General features: G+C 42.0%; 1 protein-coding gene across 3 annotated transcripts in view; it reads left to right on the forward strand.

Annotated features, from left to right (window-relative positions):
• The first annotated feature begins 493 nt into the window (after positions 1-493).
• The window catches only part of LOC138626153 (phospholipid-transporting ATPase IH-like), a 34,497-nt gene continuing 21,976 nt past the window's right edge, over positions 494-13,014 (forward strand). For all 3 annotated transcript variants that reach the window (XM_069707617.1, XM_069707618.1, XM_069707619.1), the window contains exons 1-5: positions 494-955; positions 9,581-9,703; positions 9,960-10,049; positions 11,439-11,519; positions 12,141-12,248. In XM_069707617.1, the coding sequence (XP_069563718.1) occupies positions 917-955; positions 9,581-9,703; positions 9,960-10,049; positions 11,439-11,519; positions 12,141-12,248 (441 nt within the window). In that variant the 5' untranslated portion in view covers positions 494-916. The remainder of the gene's footprint in view (positions 956-9,580; positions 9,704-9,959; positions 10,050-11,438; positions 11,520-12,140; positions 12,249-13,014) is intronic.

Genomic DNA, 13,014 nt, shown 5'->3' on the forward strand with positions numbered 1-13,014 from the left:
ATACAGTAAATGCAACTACTGCTTGTATGTCAACACATTAGCAATAACAATCTAGAAATGGTACCCGCATGTGCCTGCATATGGCTTTGATGACTTTGCTTAATGCATACACTTTGCTGATGATTTTGCTGTAATGTAATGTAATTTTCCACACATTGCTATTGCTTTTTCACTTAAGTAAAGAATCCGAGCAGTTCTTCCACTACTAGTTAGGCAGATATTTCAAACTGCCTGGCCTACAGTTGCCCAAACGTCCCATAACCTCCTCATAACAGAGGCACATCACCTCACGGTGACCTTTATTTGGTATCCTTGTGTTTTCAGTGTAATTTCTGGACATGAGCATGATTGTGGACTACTGTCGGTGTTCCTCTGCTCTGGATACGATCACTTCTTCTCGTGCAGTGTTCAGATGTACTCCAGGAGATGAGATAAATATCAGTGCGCATGCGCAGCGTAGTCATCTGACGAGTGAGCGCTACATCGAGGGCCACCGCTGTTCACACAGAGCGGGACACAGACAGCCTCCATGAGGGACCAGCTCCTGCAAGACTAAAAAAAAATAAAAAAAAAAAAAAAAATTAAAAAAAAAGGATTCATCAAACGGAGAGTACCCAGCAAGACGACCCGCAGGTTTGGCGGTGCTTTGCAGGGCGGTGAAATTTCTCCTGAAATGTAGCGAGCAGCGTGAGAGTGTGGCTCGTTGTGATCGCTCGGTGGCTGCATGGCTCTTCCCAGGGATGCCATGAAAATCAGAGCAGCCGAGTGACTGAGAGACCGCCGATCCTCGCTATCACAGACACGGCGGCGGTGGTGAGCGATGGATACTGGTGGAAAGCTGCACATTAGGTAGCGTTTACGAAGATCCAGGGAGAGCCGAACGTCTTCTTTGGTCGCTGCCGGAGCTGTCTAAAGGATGGATTTCAGCCGGCTCCGGAATATCATCAGCAGATACGTAAGCCCCCCCCCCCCCCCCACGTCTGTCAACACTGTCACAACTGTAGCTCTGTGTCTGCAAGTGCAACAATATATAATGCATGTTTCTCTTTCTGCACCTAAACCTTTAGTGCACGTTGACTTTCCTGCCTTGCTCAGAGAAGGTCTGAGCGTGACCGTGCAGAATGATGATAAACACTTTGCTCGTCTGCAATGATAAACACTTCAGTCAGGCTGCTTTGGCAGGCCGTTGGCTGTGGGCTTTACAATTTTTGTGTGGAGCTGAATGGAGAAAGTGCCAGTGGCTACAGATGCAGCAATGGCCGGTGAATGTGTAGAATAGAAATGAACTTGGCTGGCCTATTTAAGCGAGCCACAACAAGCGTGCATACTAAACTACCTCATGGCTTCCAGTTGCCCTGTTCTGCAGAGGAAATAAATCCCAATTATGTCTGAACTGAGAGGCCTCGTAGGCACTCATCACACTTTGCAGCAGTTGTGAATTTGTACCAGATACACAGACTTCTACTCACTTCCAGCTTGATAGTTGTCCATGTTGAATTTGAGAGGTTGACACTAGCAGAACAACAGGAGAGAGGCCAGCGAGTCCGCATCATGATCTGTAATCAGTGATCAGATTTGCCTGTGTGCAGGAAACGTCCACATAATAATAATGACGATGGTGGGCTGTAACCATATTACTGCTCGGTCTGGTGTGAATGGGCCGGTGCCACCAGCAGCCTCTGATTATCTGGCAGGACAGGAAGCAGCTGCTTGGTGGGCGGCTGATTAAGAGAAAGTGTCTTCGAGGAGCCAACTCTGACAGGCTCTGTGATGTTCATCAGACTGAGCACCTGACACATCTGCTACAGTCTGCGACCCTTACACCTGACCTTAAAGCTGGCTCAGGTGTTGCGAAGATAACCAGCCATGCGTGCGGTTTGATTGGGTGTTTTTGTACGCTTCTCCTTCTCAGGCTTGTTTTTATCCACACCGGTGTGTATGTGTGCGTGCAGCAGGCGAGTGACAGTGTGTACGGAGCATGACTGATGCTCCAGCAGGGCTAATATCAGGGGAAATCAGATCCACCAGTGAGGCGGGGGGGGGACGGGGGACGGGGGGGACGGGTCACTGGACACGCCCATCACCTCTCACCCTTTTCTCTTTGCATCCTCATTCTGCAGCATCAGGAAGTAGGAAAGGAATGAATCACTAATTCAATTATCCACATATTGATTTAGAATTGGAGGGATGGATGAAGGGTATATCTGAGCCTCTATTACTTGTGCATCACCTTCTGCTAACCCTGCCGTATTCTGAGCAGCTGCTCCAGTAATTAGGCTATACAATGGAGCAAACGTTACATCATGCAAGGTGATGAACATGTGACACGTCCAGAGCCTTTTCTTTGAACTGAGAGAACAGCACTCTCCCATCAAGGTCACTAGCCCCCAATCCTTTCATAATTTAGTTTAAAAAAGAAACATAACACTAACACCGAATTAGTACATTTTCTGCAGCCATTAAAAGATGCGGCTTCGTTTTACTCCACTGGGCAAGTTTATGAGCCTTTCACTTTTTATCTTGTTTCCTTATTATCACCCTGTCATTGACATATGACTTGTCCTTGATGCTTTTTTGGGTGAAGGAAAGAGAGAGTATTTTTGCAGGCCAGACCCGCTCTGCCTTGCTTGCTTTTGCTCGTGTTTTAGGCAATATTGTAAAAATAATAAGAAGAAATGATCAAGTCTTGGGACTTATTGCCACTGTTGTTCCTGGTGCTTATGCTGTCCAGCGACATCTAATAACACGGAGACGGTTATTCAATGTCTGACATTAAAAAGCAGGAAGTATAAAACTAGAAGATTAAATCACCAAAAAAAATATTATTAAGAAAGCAGACGACTTAAACAGTTTTATAGAAATCAAAAAAGGGCAGCTGTATGACAAAGTTCATGATTCTTTGCTGTGTTCAAACATGGATTTTGTTCCTTATATAATTTCAAGAGTTGAATGATTCCTAATCCTTCCCCTTGATCAGTAGTATGCAAACCGCCTGATATGCTTTAAAAGTTTACTATATACAGCGACTGTATTCACATCTATCCAGTAAAGTACTTTGTAATCAAATGGAAATTAAATTCTCTGAAGGCAGTGCACTCTGTCCTGCTTATAAGCCTGTTTTCTGACTGAAAAATTGCGGGTGAATTGAGGGTGTTCAGTAGAGCGGAGAGTTTTCGCAAAGAAAAATAAGGTGTCATGGTGTTTTGCAGTGCGTGAAGTTTAAATGGGACATTTGGTTGTGTAATAAGTCTGTTAAACGTTTTTCATCATGCTGGCATAAAAGAATGGCTCAGCGCAATAAGATATACGGTAAAATAGGTGTGTGTGTGTGTGTGTGTGTGTGTGTGTGTGTGTGTGTGTGTGTGTGTGTGTGTGTGTGTGTGTGTGTGTGTGTGTGTGTCTCTCCTCAGTGCCTTTTTCTCATTTAGTAATAATAGCGATGGCGTGATGCCTCAGACTGGCGCAAACTGTGAGAACTGCATGAGGTCATGATCTAGATGACTAAGGGTGCTGGCATGTGTGGTATGTGTGGATGATGGTCATACTCGATACTAACACTTGATGCAATGTAAGAGCAGAAATATGTCCTCATATTTGTAAATGATACCTTTCAGATAACAGCCTCTTGTGGTCACAACATTTTGATGTATATCTGCATTACTGCCGCTGCTTTCTCCTGTATTCAGCGGTATTTACCCTCGTCCCCCTCTCTCCTGACCCTCTTCTATCTTATCTATGAATGTATAACTGTTACTCTCGTGAAGACCTCTCACAATCAGCAGATAAAAGAGAAAGGCCAGCGCTGTCTCCCTTTGATCAAATTGGTGCCAGCAGGTTCCAGCTTGCTGAAGGGCTTAGGAAAGGTCTCTCGCAACTTTACAGCTCTTTGAGTCCCCTGGCTGGTGTTGAAAGGCAGAACACAGCCTGCTAGATCACTGTTTGCCACATTAGTTCTCACCACTACAAACGGTTAAGGGCAGTCTATTCCTGTCCGCTGCCCCCCCTTGGAGATGAGGCCCGAGCGGAGAGACAGCGGCTGTAGGTGACAAAACACACACAAGATTTGTGTTTGGGCTGAGCTTTGCCCGCTGGCCTGAGTGTAGATATCAGAGAAAGCAGCAGTGCATCTGCATTCTGGCTCCCGAGAAAGATTTTTGGATTCCCACAGCATTGCCCGAAGACCCAAGTTTTCATTATCTAGACGCAGTTACAAGCCTGTATTCGCATGTCGGCATTAAATGCAGGCAAAACGAGTGTTTTTCAGGATGCAGACTGCGGTGGCAGGAGGAAAAGGAGAGGAGTGAGGGAGGGGAGAGGAGAAGTAGCACAGCTGGATTAAAGACTTATGTAACTGTTGGATCACAGCGAGTCAAGAGGGAGAGGAAGCTGGGACAACAACAGAATACAAATTATGTTATTTTAAAGTAATCTTCTCATATCTATCATTTGATTGTGTTGCAGGTATATAGTTATTTACGTCATCAGGCTTCTGGTGTTTTTTTTTCACGAGCGGGTGATGCATCATGAGCAGGCTGAAGGTCAAACATAGATATTGTTAAATCTGTATTTGGGTTTGTACCTGTGTAATTTACCCCCAGTATTTTTCTCTACTAAATAATTATGGCAGTCAAAGAAACTTCGTTTTTCTATTAGCGACGTTCCCTCTCCTTATTTCATCAGCTTCTTCTTCGCTGCTGCTTTTGATGTTTTCTCTTTCATTCTGCTTTGCTCCAAAAAAAAGGGATTTTCCACAGAGAACAGAGTCTAAGAAGTCTCATTTGAACCATATAAAAGCATCAAGACGATCTTGAGGATATTGTTCTTTGAGCCTCATCATGTCTTGTCAAATCCAGTTGCAGAGCATGGAGCTAAGGAGAAAATCGTACCCATTCGATCTTCAGTCTATGTATAATAAAGCCCTCGTGTGGTGCTGTATCTTCCCTGATGAACCTGCAGACAAAGCGAAGCAGTCTGTTGCTGCATACCATGTTCCTATGGTGATTAATGACTAATGAGTAGCAGTGGGGTGCATCTTGAACAAGCCTCCTTCCCTTTTTTGCTGATCAAGGTCTTAAGACTCCTTTGATCTCTGTTCAATGCTACGACAAACTGCACAGCTTCAGTTTAATAAATTGTAGCATTTCTTTTAATATTCTCACCCCAAATTTAAGCAGAGAAGTTTTATTGAGTAGCTGTGCTTATTTTTTTGTAGTGTAAAACAAATAGTGTCCGTAGGAGCAGTAAAGCCTTGCTCATAACATGGCTGCGTCATCAAAATACAATAAAACCAGACTTAAATTAACTAGACTACTTTATTGAAATCAATTGCACCAATAAGATTTAAGAAATGACATAGACATTATGGATTTTTGCAATGTGTAAATGAAAAGCAGTCGGTTATGTAAACAGGAAGTCACTGTTGCGTCACAAACGGTAACAAAACTCTAAAAAAATAAAAGTTTGAAAGGGGTTTAGTGATATATTCAATTTAACTGACAATACTTTATGGATATAGGTAAAACATTGTTTCATTTATATGTACATAGAGAAGTATGTGTTAAAGAGTTAGTAGTATAAAGCAGTTTAAAATGAGCTGGAAATACATATCCAATGCTATATAATCGTATAACACTCATCTGACTGTATTAGCATAATGTTTTATTTTTGTGAAATGTAATTTGAAATATGTCTTCACTCTAAATGGGTTATACGTTAGCTTTTTAAGTTAGTGGAGTTAGCTAAGCAACAGATACTGCTGGAAGTTAGTGGGTGTAAATATTTAGTCATGATCAGTTTTTATGCTCTACTAGTTGTTTGTGCAGTGAAACACATTTTGATTTAATGATGTGTCTCTCTTTTTTTTTTAAATGCTTTGGAGAATTTTTCTTTCCAATTACTGTTTTTAAATGGGCTAAATTCTGTCACCTTTATATTCTATATTGGCTAAACTGCCACATTGACTGCTAAATGAGTGAGCTAACCTCAGCCTACGCCTATAGGCCTACTGCCTATGGATGTTGCGTGACCATGCTTGTATGTTTCCACGTCCCGTGTTAACATGGGGAGTTCATTAAGGTAGCGCTCTTGTAGGAGGAATTTGATCGGATGGGGTTAATGAGCGATCGCTGCTCAACATGCCGTGTGCTTCTGCTGCGCAACATAGGAGGACGGTGCAGGAAGTAAAAGACATGACCGTTTTAATCAGGCCAGTTAATGGTGTATATCTTATATTTTACCTGTGTGGTTGAAAGGAGCTGCATCGTGGAGACGGTATTGATAAATCACTGCTAGGGTCAGGGGTTGCGATTCCATAATGAAAATATATACGTCTTGTTAAGTGCTATGGAGCGAAGCATCTGCAAAAGGTAAGCACTAAAATAGAGAATGCCAAAACTCGAAATACTTGTGGCTTCTTAAAGCGGCGCTTCAAATTTAAGAAACAGCAGACCCGCATCTGTTCTCTTGTGAATCCAGAGTTCAAACAGAAAACTATCTACCCAAGAGAGTACACCACAGTGCAGTGAGAAACATAAAAGGAGAAGTTGCAGTGGTGGGATGTTTTGCTGTTATCAAATCCATCCTGTCATTGTGGATGATTGATGGTGATGTAAGACCAGCCTCTCTGCTCGGAGGCTGTTGTTAATAGAGACAAAGCCTCGGTGTCCTGCAACCGACCAGCAAGCCACTTTGTCTGATGGAGCAGTAGAGTGTAGAGGGAACTGAGGGACGAGGGTTGATACGGATCAGTGAGGATTAATGATCAGATAACTACAAACCACAATGCAATCTCTCTGTGTCTTTCTCCATCGCTCTCCCACACACACACACACTGTCATAGTGTGACACTCGCTGCCGGGAGATGGAGGGAACAAAAGGAGAAAACAGTGCAGAAATATGATGGGATGAGTGGTGAATTTAGAGGGAAAATGTTTGAAGAGAGGCAGAAGTAAGAATTGATAGATAGTAGATATGCTGATATTAAATGATTGGCCAGCCCAAATGTAAATATGTTTTTTTTTTTCCTGTGAGAGCGTTTGTTTCAAGTTCATCTTTGATTTTTTAATTTCAGTTTTTTTTTAATTTAACCAAGCTCCATAATATGACGTGGCATTTGTTATTGACTTACAGTGCACAGTAAAAAAAAAAAAAAGGTAGGTGTGCATGCGCCTGTCTGTGTGTGTGTGTGTGTCTGTGTGTGTGTGTGTGTGTGTGTGTGTGTGTGTGTGTGTGTGTGTGTGTGTGTGTGTGTGTGTGTGTGTGTGTGTGTGTGTGTGTGTGTGTGTGTGTGTGTGTGTGTGTGTCTTTCCAGTTAATCAAACCTGTCTTATCTGGAGCTGTTGTCAGAGTAATAAATGGCCCGAACATCAAACCTTCAGAGGTCTGTTCAGTTAGCCGGACTATGACGAACATGCTTTAAGGTCATGAAGTCGTGTAAAGATAGTAATGGCTCCTTTCATTAGAGACACCATTAGAGAGAGGATCATTATTATGATTTTATATGAGGATATTTAAATTCCTTAACAAATATTTATTTGTCAGATTTTTTACAATAAAATTAAAGACTCAGATTAACTTGCTAGATTGGTTAATATTATCAGGGTAACTGTTTGATTAGATTCCATTATAACCTATATATATATCCTTTTTCTTCTACACACATTTTCTGCTTCCTCCTTGTTGGCTTTTTTCCTGTGTAATTATGTCACACTGTGTTCATTTCACTCTGGTGTACCCCTCCGTCTCCTGCCTCTTGGCTCTCCACCTCACTTTCCATCTCTCCCTCTCTTTCCATTTCACAGTATCTCTCTGGGTCAAGTTGCCCCCTAATGTTTTGGAGGGGTCTCAAGTCGACTGACACTGTTGGCTCCATGTCTATTTTTATCTCAGTGCCAAGCGCCTGTTGATTGCAGTGGATGAGTTTAGATCTGTGACGGTGCATTTTGTTATTGCGTTGTGCTATTTTGACCCAGATGTTGCAGTTTGCTGATTTCAGCAACAACGTTGCCTGAGGCTTTATTTGATCTTGTGTCCAAACTTATACTTATTGAAACTTGTCAAAATGTGTTAACTAAAAAAACATTTAACAGGATCGTAGTGGTAAGTTTACATCATATGGACCGAGCACAAATGTATTAAAAGTTTTGTCACTGGCAGTAATGTGCTACACCTCTGCCAAACTGTGGAGGACATTTAAAGCAGTGAAGCGCTGCTTCCACTGAAGTGCTTGTTCCAGAACTTTTCTGTTAATGGTCACCACTTCTGCTTTGAGCTGTGTCAGGCGGGCTGCTTTGCCAAAGGCTAAGCTCACACTGCCCACTCAGGCCAAAGCTTTAGGAGCCACGTAGGAAGCCGGGAGGAAACAAACAGCAGAATGCTGTGGTCTCGGGACTCTTGTTTTTTCATGGAGAGCTCTCCACCCACAGTACTGTTTAATGAAGGACACCTTGGAGAAATATGTGCTGTGCTTAACTCCCAGAATGCACTCTGTCAGTCTCTGGAGAGCTACTTTGATACGATATACCGTAGATGAGAAATGAACTTACATGCACAGGATCAAATCTATATTTGATTTTTTTTCAGTCAAGGCATTGAATCGATTGTAAATCGTAAAACCACCAAAATACCTCTTGTTTTGGAGCTGAAGTATCAAAGGATGGAGCTGAGTGAGAAGAAGTGAGAAGATAAATGACAAATCCACACCAGTGTGACTCAGAGCAGATCCTTCCTACACACATCACCAAACATATACTCATCCTTCAGTCGGGCCTGTCTTGTCTGCAAAGTTGTTTGTTAAAATAAGTCTGTTTGCTGATTGCACTGTTTATTCCAGGACAGTTCGGCCGGAGTTTTCTTGGGGCAGATAAAAATAAAAAAGATGTACCATTTCCTTTTTTATTATAATTTAGATAAAGTTTCCTGCATACACAATTCGGTTTTGTTCAGTGATGCAACTTACTGTTATTAAAAGTATAGGTTCATCTGTTGATTATTTTGTCAAAAAATTGTTCAGTGTGTATTTATTAATATATTGTGTATTAAAAAAAAGTGACAAGGCCATCCCAAGTTTCATTTGAAAATTACATTTGAGAAGGTAAAACTATGGTGAGTCTTTGGTATATTTACCCCATAAGTGAGTTAAAGTTGATTGCTTCTCAAACTTATTGACAATTCATTTTCTGCCAAATCCATTAATTATTCTTTAAGTGTGTCAGCATGAGTGTTGTTGGTATAAAATAGCAAACCATACATCTGGTCAGATTTGGCATAGGCCCGTGGTGGAAAAGCAGCAGCAGCAGCATAATAAGCAGTTAATAACTGCTAAGCCATAGCTGTAAATACCAACAGTGGAACATGTGTAACCCACATAGTGTGCGTTACAGATGCGTGCACTATGCACGTAGTAAAAATGACAGTTTTCAGGAGATTTTGGACTGAAAGAAAGGTGTTGGTGGCTGTTAATGACCAAATTTGGCCATCAGTTGTGAGGGACACCAGGTGAACAGTGTGATTTAACCCCATTTTTCTCCTCTGCCTGTATTGCCTTTTATTTTGTTGTGTATATTATCTCGTTCTTCATCAGTGTGTGGGGGAGGAGAACTGGGTGGACAGTCGGACGGTGTATATCGGGCATAAAGAACCCCCTCCGGGAGCTGAGGCCTACATCCCTCAGCGTTACCCCGACAACCGCATTGTCTCCTCCAAGGTGAGCGAGCCTGCAGCCCATGAGTCAGTGCCGTAACGCTGTTTATCATCCCGCTACTCTTTTGTTTCATATTCAGACAACCATGTAATCTCCTTTGTGGTCATGTTTTTAAGGATGACACACTTCACTTTTCTTGTGTTCGTCAAGCCGTGCATCACCGTTTCTCTTGCCAGGAGGACTGTTATGATGCGCCATTGTCTCCCTTTCTGTTGTTTATACGTCTCGGTAGTAATTTTGCTGTCACTCTGTCCCACAGTACACCTTCTGGAACTTCATCCCCAAGAACCTGTTTGAGCAGTTCAGACGAATCGCTAACTTCTACTTCTTGGTCATATTTTTGGTTCAGGTGAGATTTTCATGGAATTTATAAGCCGCAACTGTTTCTCTGTGTTTACAATGCAAATGTAGCGTGGTTTTGCATCTCAATATATTTACGGACCAGTTGTGAGGTTTTACAGCTCAACTGACTTATTTTTCATACATAAGTAACAATATTGTGTAAATTAGGTGCTTGGTGATAATTCAAAAATCAGGGTTTTTCAGTGTTTTGAAGCAAGTTTAACATTTATGTGGGACTGTTGTCAAAGTCCTTAAACTCACAATCATGTCAGGTTATCCAATGTTAGAGGGTCTGACTCCTAACTAAATCTGTATCGCCACGGAAACTTGATTAAAAACAAATTAACACAACAAATGATTTTGTGAAATTGTTCCACTTGACTTTACATAGAACAAAGGCTGTCTGTATGTTTCAGAAGTCAGTGTGTTTACCTTGATTAACTTATTTTATGGTTTCCCATTGAATGTAGGTGTATGAACCTGTAAAAAAACAAAAAACAAAATTTTTTTTTTGAAGGTTTTGAAAGTTCATTGATTCAATCTGAGCATTCGATCACATTTAACCTGCCATACTTTAAATGTTTTTCTTTACATTTTGGCATTTATTAGGGGCATTAAATTAACTCATATTAACTCTTGGCAAAGAGGGGCTGTCTCTTTAAGCGGTCGTGTGTGCTTGTCAGTCATGTGTGTGCTGATTGCTGTGAAGCCTCAGCTCTCATTGTTCCCTTATTTCAAAATAAAAGCAATTATCCAAAGATTAACAGTTAAATCCTCTACCCGCATCCTGTTTGAAGCTACCTGGACGAGAGTCACCAACATGATATGAATTTACTAACAACATATTATCCTGAACAAATGAGTATTTATGACTGCTCAGTGACTCCCTAAATGATAAGCTTTTTTTTTTTTTTTTTTCCACAATATTGCATCAAACGTTGAATAATCGTACAAGGACAAACTCCTCATAGGAGAGGAGAAGCTGCTTCCTGGTCTGTTGAGGACATTTCTTTAGTCGCAGTTGTCTTAATGTAATTAATACTCTACAGCCACAGCTTAGGTGTTTGTGTGCTGTATGCTTTATCAGTAACATGTGAAATACAACATCCTCTTAATGGCACTAAGTGGACATGCCCCACCACACCAGTGTTTGTACTCCCTTAGCCAAAAAGAACCTTCCTATGCTGCATGTACATATCTCTAAAAATGCAGGGATATTAAGATTTAAAAAAATAAACCCATCTGTGGATCATAACTACCCCAGTTTACTAGACCGGTGGTTTATTTCTTATTTTTAAAAGCTTGTCCCTGCCGCACTTCCAAACTCAGCGTTGCATTACTCGACATCCTCACTCCCCCCTCCCCTCTTACTCTGCGCTGTTCCTTTCCCTTGCAGCTTATCATCGACACCCCCACCAGCCCGGTCACCAGCGGCCTGCCCCTCTTCTTTGTTATCACTGTCACCGCCATAAAACAGGTAGGACACACACAAACATGCTCACGTTTCCTGGAAAATATTGCCCACAACGAGCCTCCGCACACACACACCAGCTCCCGGCCCTCAAATACACACACTCTCTTCCAATCGGGCGCTCTATTATCTGTATATACACATTCCTCTCCAAGCGAAAAGGACATGCCATTGAATATGTCTGGTGATGTGAGAAATATGATAATGAATGGTGTCCTCTGTTAATCACTCTCGCCGAGGATCCCATGCCCCTGGGAGATGCATCCTCTCCACGGTGTCCCGCCACTGAGAGATGGGGTACTATCAGTGATAGATGGAGCTGTTCTAGCTAAGGAACCTAAGCTTCACTGGGACATAAATCTAAAACATGACACGTTAGTTAGAAATCCAGGAAACAGGTCACTAAGCTTAGGGAGCACAATGCTAATTAATTACAGACTATGACTTTCACCTCTACCCCTCTCTCTCTCTCTCTCTCTCTCTCTCGCTCATGCTATGCTCTGGCCCCACTTCTCTTTGCACAATAATCTATATTCTCTTTTTTAGCCAACAAACACATCCACTTTCTACGCCTCTTCCCTCACAATCTTGTTTTTCACTGCAACCCTCTCGCTGCATCTCTCTCAGGGCTACGAGGACTGGCTCAGACACAAAGCTGACTGCTCTATAAACGAGTGTCCGGTGGACGTGGTGCAGCAGGGGAAGGGGGTGAGGACGCAGAGTCACAAGCTACGGGTAAGAATGGCCTCATTAGAGCAGTGTAGCACCTGAGGCCACAAAGCAACACTGCTGTGCTGCTGCATAGCTCACCTTTTCTATAACTCCCCCTTTCCTTCCCTCTGTGCAGTCCTCTCCAACTTTGTTTCCTGGCTCTCTTGCTCTTTCTTGACTTTCACAACAATTAATTGCCCCAAAACTGTAGTAAACTGTCCCCTGGTGCAGCACACAAGTGTCCCTCGGAGGATGAGCAGGATTGATGTATTTCATAAATTAAGATATTCCTGGCGTCTTCTGCTAATCGTCACTCTGAAGCAACAGTGAATCACTGTTAGGTAGTGAGGCTCAGTCTGTCTTTCTGATGTCCAGTTCAAAAACACAGGATTTCATGTATCGCTGACGTTTAATCATGAGGTTTACCAGTTTTACCATTTCAGATAAACCTGCTGACTGCTCTCTTAAGTCTTATCTATTGAAATATGACTTGTGGAAAAATCTCAGCCCCTAATTTGTCTTTCTTTACTGAAACCCAATTCAATAATTAAGTTGTTCTTCTTTTTACCCTTACAGAAAAAACACATCAATTTCACACGTGCAAAAACTCACATACACACGTGACTGTGCACATGTAGAACATGTGGTTTTGGAACATTTTCATGGTGTAATGTGTGAAGCCCATGTAGATTCCCATATGAAAACTTTTCCACATATGTTCCCCATGTTATCATATGTTGCAACATGTGGTAAACATTTAATACATGTGATCACATGGTTCCCATGTGGA

Source organism: Brachyistius frenatus, unplaced genomic scaffold, assembly GCF_029030835.1.
Source record: "Brachyistius frenatus isolate BFR_SWC_R1_liver_20210118 unplaced genomic scaffold, ASM2903083v1 Contig_70, whole genome shotgun sequence".
NCBI lineage: Eukaryota > Metazoa > Chordata > Actinopteri > Embiotocidae > Brachyistius > Brachyistius frenatus.